Here is a 16,845-nt window from a genome sequence, read left to right as displayed (position 1 = left end):
GCTGTATCCTCCACAGCTAGGGGTGTGAAAGTGAAGTGTTATCTTGTTGCCCTATTTCTCTCCTGCCATGCCCCATCTCTGCAGCACCTGGGCTGGTGCTGGTCCCACAGCTGTCAGACAGGACATACCTAGCTGGATCCTTTGCCCAAAGGGGGTTGGCCTGCCCATGACAAGGCTTTCAGACCCCTCAGCCTGTGTAGCAAAGCCCCATCTGAGCACAGAATAACACCGTATATTGTCTGCTTAACAGCCCCATTCGAGCTGGATGCTCGAGATGTTGGGAGGAGAAAGTCAGGAGACTACAGCATAGCACCTGCTGTGAGAACAAACAAACCCAGCAACCTCATTCAGTGGTACAGGCAGCAACCCCAAAGTCACCACCTGCAGCATGCCATCTTCCTTGGGTAAGACCTTAAAATCATTGCCAGGCAGTTTCTATTCTTAAGCCCCAGAATCTGTGAGCTATTGCATATTATTTCTGCTGGTCTGGTCTCCTTGCTCAGTTCCACATGAGCTAGTGGCTGGGCAAAACCCAGAGCCTGTTCTACCCCCAGGAGCAGGATGGTTTGGCCTTCCCATTTCTGAGTCACCAGCCAGCTTTCACTCCAAACCTCATCATAACTTGAGAAATTGTCCTCTTTCACAGTGAGGAGTCACCGAATGAGAGACGGTCAGATTCATGCTTGGTGCCTATACCTTCCCATGCCAAACCAGCACAGAAGGGCATGCTTTGTCCAGATGGCTAAGGCCAGAGAAGCAAGGTTGTATATTAAAAGTTCAGTAAAACCTGATGCGTGAGTTTGACTAATTTTCAGGCAGAAAATTGGAAGGATGTTGCTTGCACAATCAAAATTACATTGATAGATGGTCTGGAAACTGGTAAGGACTCCTTGTAGTATGTGGGGGAGCGAAAAGCAGATAAGATGCTCACTTAAACCAGGAGGGAGCTCAGACAAGTCCCTACCTGAGCAATTTCTTCCAGGAAAGAGACAAATTAGAGAGGTAACTGGCTCAGGATACTGGAGGGAGGGCAGCAATCTGCTGTTTGTCTGCACTATTGTAGTATGCTATATATTTACCGTCTGCACACCCACAACAAACCAAGGAACTGTGCTGGTGCCTGTATCCTGTCCCTTCTCCCATCTCCCACCCAGCCTCCCCCAGCCCATTCTTTTGTGCTTACCAGGCACTACCCTTTCTGCCTTACAGCATCTGTTTCCAGTGCCCTGCTGCATACACATATGGGCATATCTAATATACAGCCATTAAAGCTCAAAAATATGTTTTTAATAATCATTTGTATTTAATTAAACATGCAACAACTAGCCTATTAAGCTAAATTAAATTTGAGTGAGACGTTTAAACAGTGACTAGCGAAGATATCAGTTTCTAAAGCCCTCAAAAGGCTGGGGGAAGAAAACTGGATTATGCCAAGTGAAAAGTGATTCTGGAAGACCAGCGATGTTCCCTAAACCCTTTCAAAGGCCTTTGCACATACCTTCAGAGAATTTTGTAGTGACTTTACGTCTTGCCTGCTGAGAAATGCTCGCTTCAAGTGGTCAACACGTGATAGGCTTTCTAGAAGCAGCAACATGGTAACAGAAAAATGCGATTTCACTAGAATAGTCCCAGAACTCACCTTTGTTTTATTTTTATTTATTGTTTAAAATGAAACATCCTCTTCACTATCTTGCCAATGGTTTTACTGGACACCAATCTAGTCACAGCCTACTCCAGACAGGAGAGGTCCTGCAGCCCTTCCCATAGACACTGACTGCCCGAGACTATAGGAAGTGAGGCTGGAGGAATGGGGAGGAGAAAAGGAGACTTCAAAATCCTTTAAGGGGCTTAGAAGCCCACTGGGTTTAGGTACTCTAAAGTAACACCTCTGTGCATCTGTTTCAGCTCAATGTTAATTTGGTAAAGAGCACAAAGTTAATTTGGCACAGAGTGGCTTGACCAAAAGGTTAGAAGATGGTGTTAGTTTCCTTTAAAAAGCCCAAGAATTTGATCACGTAAAGAAGGATAACCACAAGTAAGCAGGTAAGATGGTGTGGAAATGGTACAGGAAATAGAAAACCCCAGCAGTCCTGGGTTAGTCTGCCTTTGGTTGAGCCGGGGTAAAACCGAGGGAAGCAGAGTGCCACCAGCAGCAGCACTGCACACATTTTGGCCTATGCCATCATTCTTCCACTTTAGCTATTCGGGTCCTGGCTGCGGGAACATAAACCTGATGGACGGGTGCAGTGCAGCTAACTGACAATAGCATTCAAAATAAAGCTGTATGAAACACTCCTGATCCTGCTGGACAAGTCAAGTTTATTACAGGACACACGAGTTAAAGAACAGATTTCAGCAGGCTGTGGAGGTACACAAGGAAGCAGACTTTGACTTCACGGCCAACTGGATGGCGGAGAACAAGCTGCAGTCCTTGTCCATGCTGAGTGAGTGCTCTCTGCAGTACCAGGACCAACAGTCCTGGAGCCAAGGAGCTCTATTTGCAGAGCTGGCTGAAAGTTATTGGCAGGGAGCCCGTGTGAGCTCGGTAAATAAAGTATCCAGATAATAAAAATACCCGAAGGCACTGTTTAATTTTTCTGAGGGTTCTGATACAGCCAGCAATATTGAGAGGGAACAAATCTTGCAGACAGGAACAGGAGCACAGGGCAAAGCCAGCCTTCCAGAAGAGAGGAAGGCAACAAGACACCTCGTAGGTCTGGTGGCTCACAGCCTCTGCAGCTACATACCTGATGCTCATTTACAGAGGGGAACAGCTGAAGAGGGTCAGTGCTCAGGAGCTAGATTGGGCTTCAGGAAAACCAGGATCAGGCTGCAGCTGGTGTGTTATAAACCCTCAAGTCTGCTTGAACCTCAGTTGAAAACTCTTGATGGATAAAAGTGTCAGTACTTTGTGTATCCATGACCTAGGAATGCAAAGGTTTTATCAGGGAGATAAAAACCACAAGTTGCCTTCCCAGGCAGTTACACTGAAGTTAAAGGAGATCTTCTGGTAGTAGGTTGCTGCAGTGAAAGAGGGAGATGAAGTCCAACCTGCAAGCTGTGAACATGCTTTGGGTTTGCTTCCCTCTTCACTAGAGCCTCACGTGAAGCACCCTACAAAGAGGGGGCGAGGGATGCATCACAGAACCATACGATCATAGAACAGCCTAGGTTGGAAGGGACATGAAAGCCCACCCAGTTCCAAACCCCTGCCACCCACTGGATCTGGTTGCCCAGGGCCTCGTCCAACCTGGAATAAAAGTGTATGCCCCAGCCTGGTGACCCATTGCACCCAGGAGGCAGCCAGCTGCACATGCCCTGCACGCAGTGATGTGGAAGGGAGCAGGGGCTGGAGGATCCTGCCTTTTACTTCTTTCTCTGCCATTTTTCTGTCTGGAGCTGTCCTGAGTCTGCCTCTGCCAGGCCAGCGGGGACTGCCCACATTTCATCCCACATGCATGCGCTGACTCCTTCCCCAAAATGATCCCTTTCATTTGACTAGAGGGCCTTTCTGGGTCTCCAAACAGCTCAGCAGATCCTCTCCCTTTCACCATCCTTTTTCCTTGAATGTTCATTTTTCTCTGTAGCCTAGCAACTCAGCACAGACTCAGAATATTAACAACTCCTGTCCCCACACACGATCTTCTCCAGAGGCCTGAAAATTTTGATAGCAGAAAGGCTGACAGGGGTAGGAGCAAGCAGGAGAGATGTGGGGAGCACGCAGGGAGCCTCTACCAGCATTCAGAAACAGCAAAGCTATTCAGCTGCCGTATCTGCCACCTTCACTCAACATGTACATAGCATAGAGCTATATATAGCCCCATTTATTTACATATTCAAATAGCGACACGCACGCACTTGTATTCCAATCTAGGTTCTATATTGAGGCACTGGCACTCTTGTGCACGTACACTATTGCTGCACACTTTAAATGTATATATGACAAGATGTCAGCAGGTCAGATCCTCAAGGTCTAATTCGGTTTTCAATCAAACTAGACAAAGCTCTCACTTGTGGGAAGATACTTTAGCATTCTGCAGTAATCCTCTCCAATGCTGCAGCACTGCTATTGAAACAGGTGGCCATTTGGAACGCTGCTCTCAAATACATGCAGCTTTTAAATGTATATATATAAATATATATAAAGGCTGTGGGAGTTCCGCCTGTGTAAAAACCTGAATAAAAACCTAAGCAGGAAAAAAAAAGTCATTTTTATCCTGGACAAAGTTTTCTGCAGTAACAATTCTAACTACTACAAGAATGCTGGAGTGCAAACCAAAGCGGTTCATACCACCACCATACACTGACATGTTCAGATCTAAAGATAACTTGGCTGATACAGGAACAGATGGAGCACTGCAATACATAGCACTGTTCAGCTGAAAGCGTGCTGCAAGCCATATAGCCATGGATTCTCATCCTCTCCAATATGACTTCTTTCCTGCTGTGGGGTGGAGTCATCTACGACATGCAGAGTGAACTTAAGTCTCTTTAGTGAAAGCACAGAAGTATTCTCACTGGGGAAATCACCTAGCGAGCCAGGCATTTGAACTCTCTCAGTACTGGAAGCAGGGTTGACTCAGCCCTCCTGAAGCTCGAACTTGTGATACTGGAGCACTTGCAGAGCTGCTCCTTAGGGAAAACATCATGGAAAGATGTGCAGGGGGGATGCTTATTTAAATAAGCACGTAAATGCTTATTCTCAATAAGCATTGCCACCACATTTTAATAGTGCTGAAAAACCCAGGGTTTAGGCTAAGAATCAGCCAGTCCATCCAACAGCTTGCCCATAGCCAAGCATCTCCAGTTATGCAGATAAAATGCTTCCTGCAAACCCTCCCATTAAGCTATCCTGTGAATGCTACAGGATTTCTAGGAGGAAATCAGCATGGTATAATAGAAAGCCTCAGGGGGAAAGAGTCATACTCTAGTCCAGCAGTTCCTAGTCTGTTTTCAGCTGAGAGCTTGTTTCAGCAAGGTTTCCACAGCTCATTATCGACTGATCTATGTCCATGTCAAAACTGTACAACCCAACCAACAAAAATATTTCCTTCAAGGACATCATTAAGAACCAAGACAACAGCACAAACATAGGGGACCCCTCTGTAGGGCAAGCTCTAAAGCTGTCCCTTCTCACACGGAGCCACCTCCCCGCAGGACTGCTGCTTTACCTGACTGCCCTCTGCTACGCACCAAGTCTGAGACCTCCATCTCAGAAGAAACTGCTGGCTCTTTGTGAAGATCCTGGCTTTCTGCTGGCCACTGCATTTGAAGAGGCTGTGTGGTGATCTCTGGGTTGTTACTTAGCAACTTGACTCTAAGATGTAGTGAATTTACTGGGCTGCCTCTGCAGTTAGCCAACATCAAGACCAAGGACACAGGGAGAATTTTGTCACTGAAATAGGATAATCTCCAAAATATTATGGAAGACGCAAGATTTTTCCCTTCTACAAGTTGCCAGAAATGCAGTAAATATTGACATATGAGTCACACTGACCTATTTTCTAGTTTAAGCCAGGCCAATCTCTTCATAACCAATTTCGGGACCTATAAATGTGGAGTACTTTGGACTCCTTCACAGCAGTTTGCTTTTTTCTCAGCTGTTTTGTACAAGAACCCCACCCTCTCGTGGAAGGACTATCCCTGTCTTTGGGGCAGAAAGGGGACCACTGCTTGTTTGAATTTCAGTGCCCATTCCCACATCCCATCACGCAGCACAGCTCCCCTGAGGAGCTCCCCTGAGGTCTGATGCTTTACTTGTCCTCATGTACTACCTTAATCTAAGGGGTCTTTTCAGCACAATCAGTGGGATTTCTGTTAAAATATAATGTGGTGTGAACAGATATACAGTCTAAAAAGCCAATATGTGTATCGGTGCTGAGCCCCAACAGCCTGTTATGTACAGAGCTGCCGCTGTTTGATTTTCCAAGCAGCCACCCAGTGCTTTACAGAGCTGCACTCAAGGACTTGAAGCAACAATAGCTGCATGACCTAAGTAGTACTGAAGCTGTCATTGGCAGCAGAAGGCACAGACCATTGCCAGCTCTGAAGAAACCTATCTCAGCCACATGCTTGCAATATCTCAGCTTAACTCACAGCACACAGAAGCCCCCAGCATGTGAAGAAAAGCACTTAATTCCTATCTGTCCATGCCAGCACAAAATCTAGGGATCTCACTGTAAATCAGAGCTGTCCCATTCTCATTATGCCACAGTACGAGAGCAAGGCCCTTCTTCAGCACCAAGGCACCGCTGCATCCTGCTGCATCCTCTGCTACTTGCAGTGCTACCACCCCAGGAGCCCACAGCAATCCTACAGCCCCTGCAGTACTAGGACAGCACACCACCCATTAAGCTCAGCACCAAAGGTGTCTCAACTTCCAAATATTTTGGAAGTCTTCAATATTCAGCAAACTTACATACAGCGTACGCACACACGCTTACTTTAGAGACTGCAGTGTCATGGGCCTGGAGATACCCGAGGCTACAGGGAAACAGTTACAGCACTGGAGTGTCCTGTCATGCTTGTATTTCATAACATATAACTGCAGAAGCCTCTAATTGTAGGATGTAAATGCTTTAACCTTTGTTTTAAGACCTTTTGATATCCTGAAACATAGAACAGGCTGACTAGAAAAGATCTGCATATCATTTTTCCATTGAAAAAAGATGTTAACAAAGAATTTTAGTTAAATAAAAACTGTCAATATATTTGAAGAGAATACATGATAGTACAATGTAGGTAGCAGAAACCTCTCCTTAAAAAAAAATCTTGTTTTTAAAAACTCAAGACATCCATATCAATGGAAAATCCTTTTCAGAAACATACTGCAGCAAAAGTGTTTCCTGCCTGCTATTACAGACACAGAGGGTCTACCTGAAATGGATCAAAGGCCAAGAGCTGTGTCCATGAGCAAGCATCCTAAGAAGCTGCTGCGTAGTGCAAAGACTCTCATACTAAGTCTGTCCAACCACACTGACATCTTTCACCAGCTATGCCTACCAGACAGCAGATATCCATGTATTAGCGTGCATTGGTTATACTGAAGTGAGATTCACCTAGGCAGTGCATATTCATACTCCAGCGAAAACAGAACGGCAATGCCTCATCAGGACAGATTCCTTTACAAAGACTATTTCAAACATTCCTGATGGAGAGAAAATTTGACATAGTGAAGAGTGGTGCCCCAGTGACGATGGCACAACAGGTTTTAGAATGATCTTTCCTGCTCAAGAACATCTTTACACACCCAATCCACCTTCTTTTGGGTTAAAAGGCAATTTAAAACACCTGGAGCTTAGATTTCCTGGGACGTAGTTTACATCTCTGCTGAACAGGGATAACTCATCTTCTTAACAAGACAACTCTGTTTTCAAAGGAGCTTTGGGAAGTTGGGAAAAAGCAGACATGACTCCTTCTGTACCCCCCAAGTGACCAAGTACAGCACACCAGCGTGAGTGCAGTCACTCCCACAAGACAGCAACGTGGAAAGAGGTGATGATACAGGAGTAGGATGTAATGAAGCAAAACACCAAGGTTCGCTTTGCCAAGTATTCTGCACCAAACGCTAACCCGTCTGCACTGCAGACTGTCCCCCAGCAAAAGGTATCACCCATCCTGCAGGTATCGTTCATTCAGCACGTTGCATATTGCAGCAGACATTTCTATTTGGAAGCCTTGTTTCTTACACTAGCCCTCTACAATAATTCTCTTGTAACTTTTCAACTTGTCACCAGGTTTATAAAACTTTAAAGCTAGTGCTATAACAAACTGAAACAATGTTATTGCAGATGTAGGAGAGCATCTTGGGATGAATAAATTATAGGAGCCACAAAGAAATCACGACGACAAAGGCTGCGTGCTCCAAGCTGTTTATGGCGTGCAGAAACACAGGGGGGAGCAGGTTTAGGACTGCACAGATCATAGGGCAGGAAAATTGAAGCGTTATGAAGGGTAACCATCTCTTATTTTAAATGCATAAAAAACTTCTGGTTGTTTTCTTTATTGAAATAGTTCATTAGTGCTTGAAGGGAGTCTGAGCAGTCTGGTACTGGAAAAATATGTCCGCAAGGATTAGAGACAAGGCTGCAGCTGGAAGCACCAGCCTCTACACCCATCGCAGTCCACCCTGAGCAGGCCAGTCTTCAGCTGTCCATTTTTCAATGGGCATACAGGGGAAGGCTTCCAGCTCCTTCTGAAGCAGTTGGGACTAGATACCATCTGAGCTGGAGCCAGCAAAGCAGGTTGTTTGAACCAGAGCACCAAGCAGATAGTGAGTTCAGACAGCATAAAGGCCTGGACATAGCTGTGTACCACTATATACCAACAAGCATCCGTAAATAGCTGCACATTGTTGCACACTTACAACATCTCAACCACCTGTAGCAAAATGACATTTGCCAGATAATTTACCCAGCCTATTTCTTTAGAGGAGAACTGGGAGATACCATCCTTCCGTTCTTAGCCTATCATCTGGGCTACAGAACATCACTGTGACGATATTTCTCCTTTCAGTCTGCCTTTAAATCCTCAGCTTGCAAATTTGTACAGGATCTGAAGAGTCTCCAGCTAGGCCTTTCATCTTCGTGGAGCAGCACTTCCCAGAGGGTCTGCCAGTCAAACGTGCCCTCCCCAATACCTGTTCGGCCTGGCCCCTGGCATTCTTTCCCAGGCATTTCAACTGATGTCACTGATCTTGGCTCAGCAAATAATCCTGCTAATCACTGACAAGAACAGAGGCTGCAGCTCAGCATTGCTTAGCAGGGCTAAGAGGGGTACACAGCAATAAAACATTAGTTGAGCAAGTGAGCTTGGAAATATGGCTGACCACACAGGCAGCAGCTGCAGCAAACAAGGTGCCTTTTTCGTTAAATAAAAGCAGTGTCTTTGGTTCCTCATCATTGGGAGATCATTACGGTGCACTTAGGAACCTCCTTTAACCCGGCACAACTCCATCTGCACAATACCATGGCATGGCAGCGGGGCATGGCCCTCAAGGCAGTGGAGAGGCATTGCCTTTGTAACAGCAAGGCACCAAAAGACACTGAGCTCATACAGGCAATTGCAATGCATTCCGTGTATCAGTGTCTGGGAACCTCCAGTATAAAGACATAGCTGCGTTGCCTTAGCAGAGAGCCCTGTAGCCTCCGGGACTGAAATGTCACCACATCATTTCGGCAGTACAGTTCCCATGGGAGTGAAGGCAAAGAGGGCTGCTTAGATCTCGGATGGAGCTGTATTCCTCCACAGCACCACGTCCAGCTGGACTCCCATGGAAAACAACTTTTTGAATCATGCAGTGGCAAGTCCCTGGCAGTACTTATTCCCCACCATCACGCAGCCGGTAGGTGCCAGGAAGCCCAGCGATGGGAGAGGTGGGGGCTCTCCTCAGCCTGCCCAGCCCCAGGGCCATTGTTCCAGAAAGGATGTCTGAGGATTAATTAATTATCCTACAAGGGGCAGTAAGTAATAACACTCCTTGTGGAACAATAGAAGCTATTTGGTTGCCGTGACAACCCAGCTCCACTTGTGTGCCTTTAATTTATTCATTGCACACTCCCTTCTCCAATCACACACAATGCCAAAAAATGTCTTGTTTTTCTTGCCCGTAACCATGTCCAGAGCAGGGGTAAGACAGCCCTTTCCCCGGGGCATCTGTCACACAAAAGAACAATGCACATAAATCTCTTCAGCCTGGAAACTTGCATCACACAAGAACTCTTCTGCTCCCTGTTTGTTCTTTAAGATGATTCTGATTTTTTTAACCCCTTTTGAAGATGCCTCACCATGATGCCCATAGATCTTGATCTTGAGTAACCTCCCAAACATACACAGGACAGATGGCTGGGAGATTGTGCTTGTCAACTTGTACAGAAGGCCAGGAGGGATGAGAAAAGCATAGAAGCAAGGTGCCTTAGCAGCATCAACAGGAGCATGGCATAAACTCCCATAGTACCTAGTGCCCAGCCTGAGTATAATATCATGACTACCAAAACACTGTGTCCATCAATAGTGCCGCCTGAATTCTGTAAGACCCAGAGCAACACGTGGGTGAAGGTCCATGTTGGGAAACATTCTCCTCTGCATCCCACAGTGATGTGGATTTCTCCCCAGCCCCAAACGTCCTTTTGCCCCAGGAATTTGGGGTAGAGGAAAACAAGGTGTTCACCAGAAAGGGGAGAACATTGCTTTCATAAGGAAAGGGTTGAAAGCATTGCTAAGAAAATGGCTACTAGCCTGGGGCGTAACCTGCCTGACATTAACAGGTGCATGGCAAATAACTTGGGAAGCCATTATTAGCCCCCACACATCACTTGGAGCTTCATTCTGAACCTGCCTCTGCAGCACCTAGCTCTCTTCTCAGGTCTGTAGTGGAAGATCAGGGCAATTATAGCAGGTAAATAGTCAAATCCCTCACTCCCTCCAGCGATGTCTCTGCAAGCTAGGGTCTTAGACTATGCTCCCAGACCCCAAATTGTTCATCCTGGCTCTAGCAAGGCGGGTGACAGCTCGTTCACCACGTAGGAAAATTCAGATCCAATTTGAGACTGGGGGAGGAGGTGACTTAGAGATGAGCTTTGTCCTGACAGGCAAGATAGATGGAATTGGGTTAGGCCATCTGTCTCTTCTAAGTTGAGCCTAACCTCAAGCACAGCTACCCAATGCAATGGGGCCACAGGTCCATACCTGAATTTCTATACAGATGTACTGCCCAGTGTCACTGTTAACACTGAAGTGTAACGTGCATACAGATGATGGTAAAGGTTGGGTGAATGGAGAGAGTCTGCAATTTGCTGTATATTCCATAGCTTAGAATAAGAAGAAACAGCAAACGTTTGGTAGTGGTTTAACCCATAGGTCAGCACTGCTCATCTTAATTTTCCCAGTAAGGCCCAGACCTTTGTTTGATCCCTACTTTCCAAGCCTCTTCTGTATAAGAAAATGCAAAAGAAACTGTTCTTTATGAAAACCTGAAGACTTGTGGTTGTCCCTTCAGCTTGAGTTGTATCAACAGGTACATTCAGAAGGTTCAAGCAGCTTTGGAAAACAAATTGACAAGTCAGATGATTGTCTTGTCTCCCCATCTCCCTCAATGTGACAGCAAAATAGCTGGTGGGACAGAGAAACAGGTCAGGAGAGTACAGAACTGGATAAATAGGACAGGAGCATTGGGAGACCAAGGTTTTAATTGACTTGATGAGCAAGAGCTCTAAACTGGCCTAGGATTCTCCTACTGGGTCTGGAACTGAGGAACGGGACAGCTGCTCCCAATGGTCCCTGTCAGCCTTCCTCTCTTACCCAGCCTCCTGGAAAGCAAAGGATCTTGGAAGAAAAGCCTTTGGGCAGGAGAGAGGAAGGCATGGCTAGGTGACAGATCAGTGCAATGCATGTCCTCTGCTGGGTGCTGAGGGCTTCTGAGAGATAGCATAAGCCCAGATGTGGATCCCATCCATAACCAAAATCCTTAGCAACGGTTGGGGGTAAAAATCTGTGATCTGAGCAGAGAACATTTTTCTTCAGTGGTATGAAAAGCTCCAGCCTATCAACGACACCCCAAACAAGCAGATCACCATTAGATTCCTTCCTTTCCAGTACACATCTGGAAAATGCCAGCTTACCACCAGCAAGCATACAAAGCCACTGCCTGTTTTTCAACTTGGCAATCACAGGCTGACTGTAAAACCATCACTGCCTTTGTGTCACTGGAAAAATATAAGAACCTACTTTAAGAAATAAGCACTAATATTTTGGAGAGATCTCTGCAACTAGCACAGAAAGGTAAGGGATGAGAATCTGCTCTGCATATGATACAACTAGCTCCAGAGAGGCCAGCTGAGATCCTCCGTCCCTAACACCAGACAGATGACACCAGAGATGCTCCTGTGAGCTAGTGGAGACCCTAACGCTAATAGAACTTACTTCAACTTTGGAAGCAAAGTACAGTCTCTCAGTCACATTACAAATACTGCCAGCAAAGGTAGGAGCGTACCAGAGAGGTCGATCAAGCCAACCTTGTCTAGCAAAGCTAGAATTTCATTTTTTTTTTTTCCTTTGAGCCTGGAGCTGGGCTGTGGTGCCAATTGACAGGCAGTCCAGTGACAAAGGCCAATCAGTGGGCAGAAAGAGGAAGGCTCAGACTGAAACCAGTATGCCCAGAAAAAATTGGAAAACTCATTTAGTACAACCCAATGATGTTTAACTTCTCACCACAATGTATATGGAGAAATCATGCTTGAATTCCTTATGCTTTAGTGAGGAAGAACTGTCTTAAATCAGAGCTCCCATCATCCCTCAGAATCCTGTGTCCAAATCAGAAGAAAAAACACTTATTCAGTACCAGACAAGTGCCACTCTTCCTCCAAAAACTTCCCAGCTGCAGGGAAGACCTGCAGAAGGAGCTTAAGGAACCAGGGGTGACTATTCTTTTTCAGAAGGGTAGCCTAAGATCTCAGATGACTCCAAGGAACCATTGTCTTGGGTGTGCATCTCAACCAGAAAAAGGAAGAATAGTTTATTAGGCTTTTTTTTTTTTTTTAATCCCTCCCAAACTCACCATGTTGACTTCAGAGATCTGGTCAATGCTGGAGATATGGATGCTCATTCCCACTGTGACAGGGTTACCTGAAACACAAATGGACTGGATTAGAACCATATTCAAGCTCTCCTCTCGTATGCTATTACAGCATTGACTAGGAATGCTGCGATATGATTTGAAGCAGCCTCACATTCCCCAAGTCTCAAGAATTTCAATGTCACATGTGCTCAAATGATGAGAGAGGAATAGATTTCTCTAACTCCCAGCTTTATAGACTCACCCCTAGGGGTAGTGCAGACTAAGCTTGATTCTTTAATTCCTGGAAGTTAATTACCCCCTAGTTATATAATTATCTCTGGTTATTCCAAATAATGCCTTCAGAGACATCAGAAAGCTCCCAGAGGACTTGCATAAGGTGTTGCTGATTGACCATACAAAGAACACAGCAATCAAGCCCATGTAACACGTGGGCAGGAAAGATACTCCAAATCACTCCTCCATCACCCTGCCAGCTCTGCAGCACACCGTTTGAAAAGCCCAAGTGAGTTTTAATACCCAAGATACCAGACAAGTACAGGAACCAGACCCATGAAGTGAGAAAGCAGCATTTGCACGGTGGATTTTCAGAGCAGAGCTAGGATTAGAGAACAAATTCCCCATTTCACCGTTGGTATCAGGACATCCTACCCCACATCCTGTTGCCCACAGCCACTGGGCTCTGATAGATATCTGTACACAACTTTTCTGGGAAATGCAGATATTTCCTTACCCAGCGACCAAGCTACTCTCACACTGCAGTAAACGCCACTGACTGCAGCATGCAAGATGAGCTTGTGAAGAGAGACCACCCGAGGGCAGTCACAGCCAGACCTATTGCCCTCTTGTCCAAGTGCAGCAAGAGCTGAGTTACCACTTCCCACAGACCTGTAGACTCGGGGCAGAAGACCATTTCAGCCAAAACTTCCAGATGTGTGAGCCTCCTAGCTGGATTGACTTATACCCAGCTCAACCTCAGCCCCTTAACAAGCAGTTCTCACAGCCAGGCAACAGGACAGCCCCTTCAGTGGGATTTAAGTTGTGTAAAACTATTTGCAGAGATACACAGCGACTACTAAAAAAAATTAGCAAAAGACCTCCTGCAGCTTGAGATGGCGTTTCTGAACGCCACCCATCTCCAGTTATCCCCACAGCTCCAAAGCCAAAACACAAACAATCCCACCACAACCAAAGTCCCTCTTCCCACACGTGCCAGGGGGAAAATGATTCCTTGCGATGCAGTAGTTGAGGGGGAATGGCAAACAGCAATGCCACTCAAGTTATTAACTCTTCCATGGACTCATTAGTAGATCTAAGTGCTGAAATATTTACAGATAATCATGAAATGGCTTAGAAAGTAATTAGGAGATTGGGGGAGAGGGGAGAACCACACAACTGGAAATGAAGTGATTTTTTAATTACGTGTTACCAGAAGTAGGGAAGTAGTGTCATTAGGGCTGCCTTGTGATTGGGTGCACTGTTAACCGAGACCCTCTGCTGCAAATTAAGCAGCATTATCCTTTAATAGAATATGAACAACACTGAAAACATCAGAATCAACAACTGTAATTAGGCCCTGCTATGCAAATCCCCTTAAAGAGGCAGTGCTCTTCTCCAGCACTTCTGGCTCATTGTCAGTGGTGCCAGAGAGGGGTGCTCAGGAGACTTTGCAGAGCCTTCAAAAATCCCCATACAGGGCGGGTTCTTGGCCATCTATTTGCTGTATTCCTCTGCTCATCTGTGACAAAGGAACCAGGTGGGAAAGTAACCACAAATCTCTTCAGGAGAGCCGATCATCTTGCATCCTCCCTTGTGCCAGAAGCTGACAGTGGCACCAGTAAAGCTCTTCAGGAAGTCTCACTTCTGGTAGTTTGTCTTCTTTTCTGAAGCCAGGGCCTTGTTGTGATGGAAGCCATTGCAGGAGGAAGAAGTTACCACCACCCTAAGGACCTTAGAGACTAATTGGGTACAGGAGAAAAGAAGGGCAAAGTCAGGGCTGCCACAGAGCCCTTCTGCCATGCAAGGTTTCCTCCAAGAGCTGCCCTACCGCCTGCTTTATTTCCAGTTTGTCAACACTGGTCATTGTGGTACTGTGGTTAGGTGTCCCTTCCTCAGTGCAAAAAATTAGTGTCTCTTCCCCCTGCTGTGCAAGAGACCCACTGAAACTACTGGACTGGGTGGCAATAACAGGGGCGCACTGACAGTGGTGATATACAAATATTTGTCAAATTCAGAGTCCATCCAATCTAATCTATCTGTCTAGACATTTGTGCTGTGTTCATCACCATGGTATCTGAGCGCCTGAGGTCATGCAGTGACTCAGTGTCAGAGCCGTGGATAAGATCCAGACCTCCCAGCTCCAAGACAAGTGCTGGAGCAGAGATCGACCACACAGCTCCCCATCAGTCCGGGCTCACCTGCCCCCTGCTCCCCCCCACACTCAGCAATATACTCAATGGCCTCTCTGGGCACTGCCAACACCTCTGCGCCCCATCTATCACAGCAAGTGGGAGGCTCTGCCGCCTGCTTGCGGCCCTCAGATGTGGATCTGTCAACCCACAGGCACAAGCATGAGATTGTCATTCAGCACTCTAGAGATGAAGGTGTGCAAAAGCCTGGCCTTTACTGGATTTACTCTTAGCTTGATTGCAGGGAAGCCATTTCACCTTCTCCATCCCTGTTGTGAAGATGGACTTGCAGTCTGTCTCCTCAGAAGAGGGATGCACGCGCATGTACGTACACAGCCAGCAGAAACAAGCTTGCCCTACCTCTTTCCGCAGACCATAGAAAAACTAGATCAATTGGTGTCCAACATTCAGGCTGTAAGTAGTACACAAAATAAACAAAGGACATCAATTCTGCCAATGTTAATAGCTTCAGGCAAGAGGGATACAAAAAGTAGGGTATTTAAAAGACAGGATAACGTCATCTGTGAATTTGTCCAAAAAGGCAGAGCTCTGCATTTGTGGATCTGAAAAGATGCAAAAGAAATCCTGATATTAAAGATACATGTCTTTATCTGTGCCTTACCAATGCACACAAACTAGACCTTTTGCCCTCTTAAAGAAAATGTTTACGTGTAGAAAAGTTTTGTAGGCAAGTTCACAAGTGAGGGAATGTGAGAAATTCTGCCACTTCCACCGGTGAACAGCACCATCACACATCTTCGCTTCTCATCACCACTGGAAAAGTCACCAACATTTTGTCCTCAAAACAGTTTGACGTCTGAAAAATGTACTCAGGGGAAGTTGGAAGGGAAGCAGACAAAGGAGTTATAATAAAATCAGCCCTTTTTCTGCAAGTGATACTTGTCACATACAAAAACAGCCAAGGTAGAGAACAAGTTGTGCTAATCTGCAATATTTTTTCCAGCAACTACTTATTACTTTCACATTTTATTTTATAATGCGTTAAAGCCCCAGAACCTAGAGTTGCCACAGAAGCCATCCTTGTAGCACAACTGCAGAGGAACAGTCATGTTTCCAAGGCTGGGTCTGCCTGCACTACAGCCAGAGGTGATGGCAACCTGGATCAAGACGTCTCTTGCAGATCTCAGCTTGGTAGTTCAGCTGCAGGAAGAAGCAAATACTACAGCACAAAATTCTGTGTAATAGGTCTCCAGACACTCAATGCTTAATGCAGACCAGTTGTGCAAGTAAAGTCCATGCTGCCCTCTCTACACTCCCAACCCAGAAAGTTAAACTAGAGTGAGCTTGGGTTTCTCTGCCATCAGATTTCCAACTGCAACACACACACAGACAACAAGGCTCAAAAACAGTGGGCAGATAACCAGAACTTACATTATATTATCACCTACTAAAGCCACTCATTTTTATGAACTACAGCCAATGCTTTGAGGAGCCTGGCTCATGCGTTTCTGAGCACGTGAACTTGGCAATGCTGGCACAGCAAAAGCTTGCAGTTGCTAAGGGACAGGCATCAGCCTAAAGCCTACTCTTTAGCCCAAAATGCAGGAACAAAGGGCTGACAAGGATTTGGGGAGGTCACACAGACCATAACCTTCATGGGAGCAGACTAAAGACTTAAGACCACCAATACCAGAAATTCCCTAGCTCTCCTGGACAATCTCCTCCTGCGTTCCACTGCACTCAAAGCTTTTCTTGAATATCCAAATTAAACCTTCTCTGCAGTGCAACTGTAGTTGATTTTTGTCTCATCATTCCCCCAATGATAGTGAGAGAATAAATCAATCATCCTTCTTTGACAATAGCTTTTATGTACAGAGAAACCATGGCATCCTTCTCCCTCCCCCA

General features: G+C 45.9%; 1 protein-coding gene across 2 annotated transcripts in view; it reads right to left on the bottom strand.

The window, feature by feature from the left end:
* LOC308177417 (gamma-aminobutyric acid receptor subunit beta-4) overlaps positions 1 to 16,845 on the bottom strand; it is an 86,703-nt gene that overhangs the window by 48,175 nt on the left and 21,683 nt on the right. For both annotated transcript variants that reach the window (XM_080554692.1, XM_080554693.1), the window contains one exon: positions 12,554 to 12,621. In XM_080554692.1, coding sequence (XP_080410818.1) covers positions 12,554 to 12,621 — 68 coding nt within the window. The remainder of the gene's footprint in view (positions 1 to 12,553; positions 12,622 to 16,845) is intronic.

The sequence above is a fragment of the Anser brachyrhynchus genome (assembly GCF_964034855.1).
Source record: "Anser brachyrhynchus genome assembly, chromosome: 13".
In the NCBI taxonomy this organism is placed as follows: Eukaryota; Metazoa; Chordata; class Aves; order Anseriformes; family Anatidae; genus Anser; species Anser brachyrhynchus.
The sequence above is the reverse complement of the archived record's forward strand: the minus strand, read 5'-3'. Positions and strand labels throughout refer to the sequence as shown.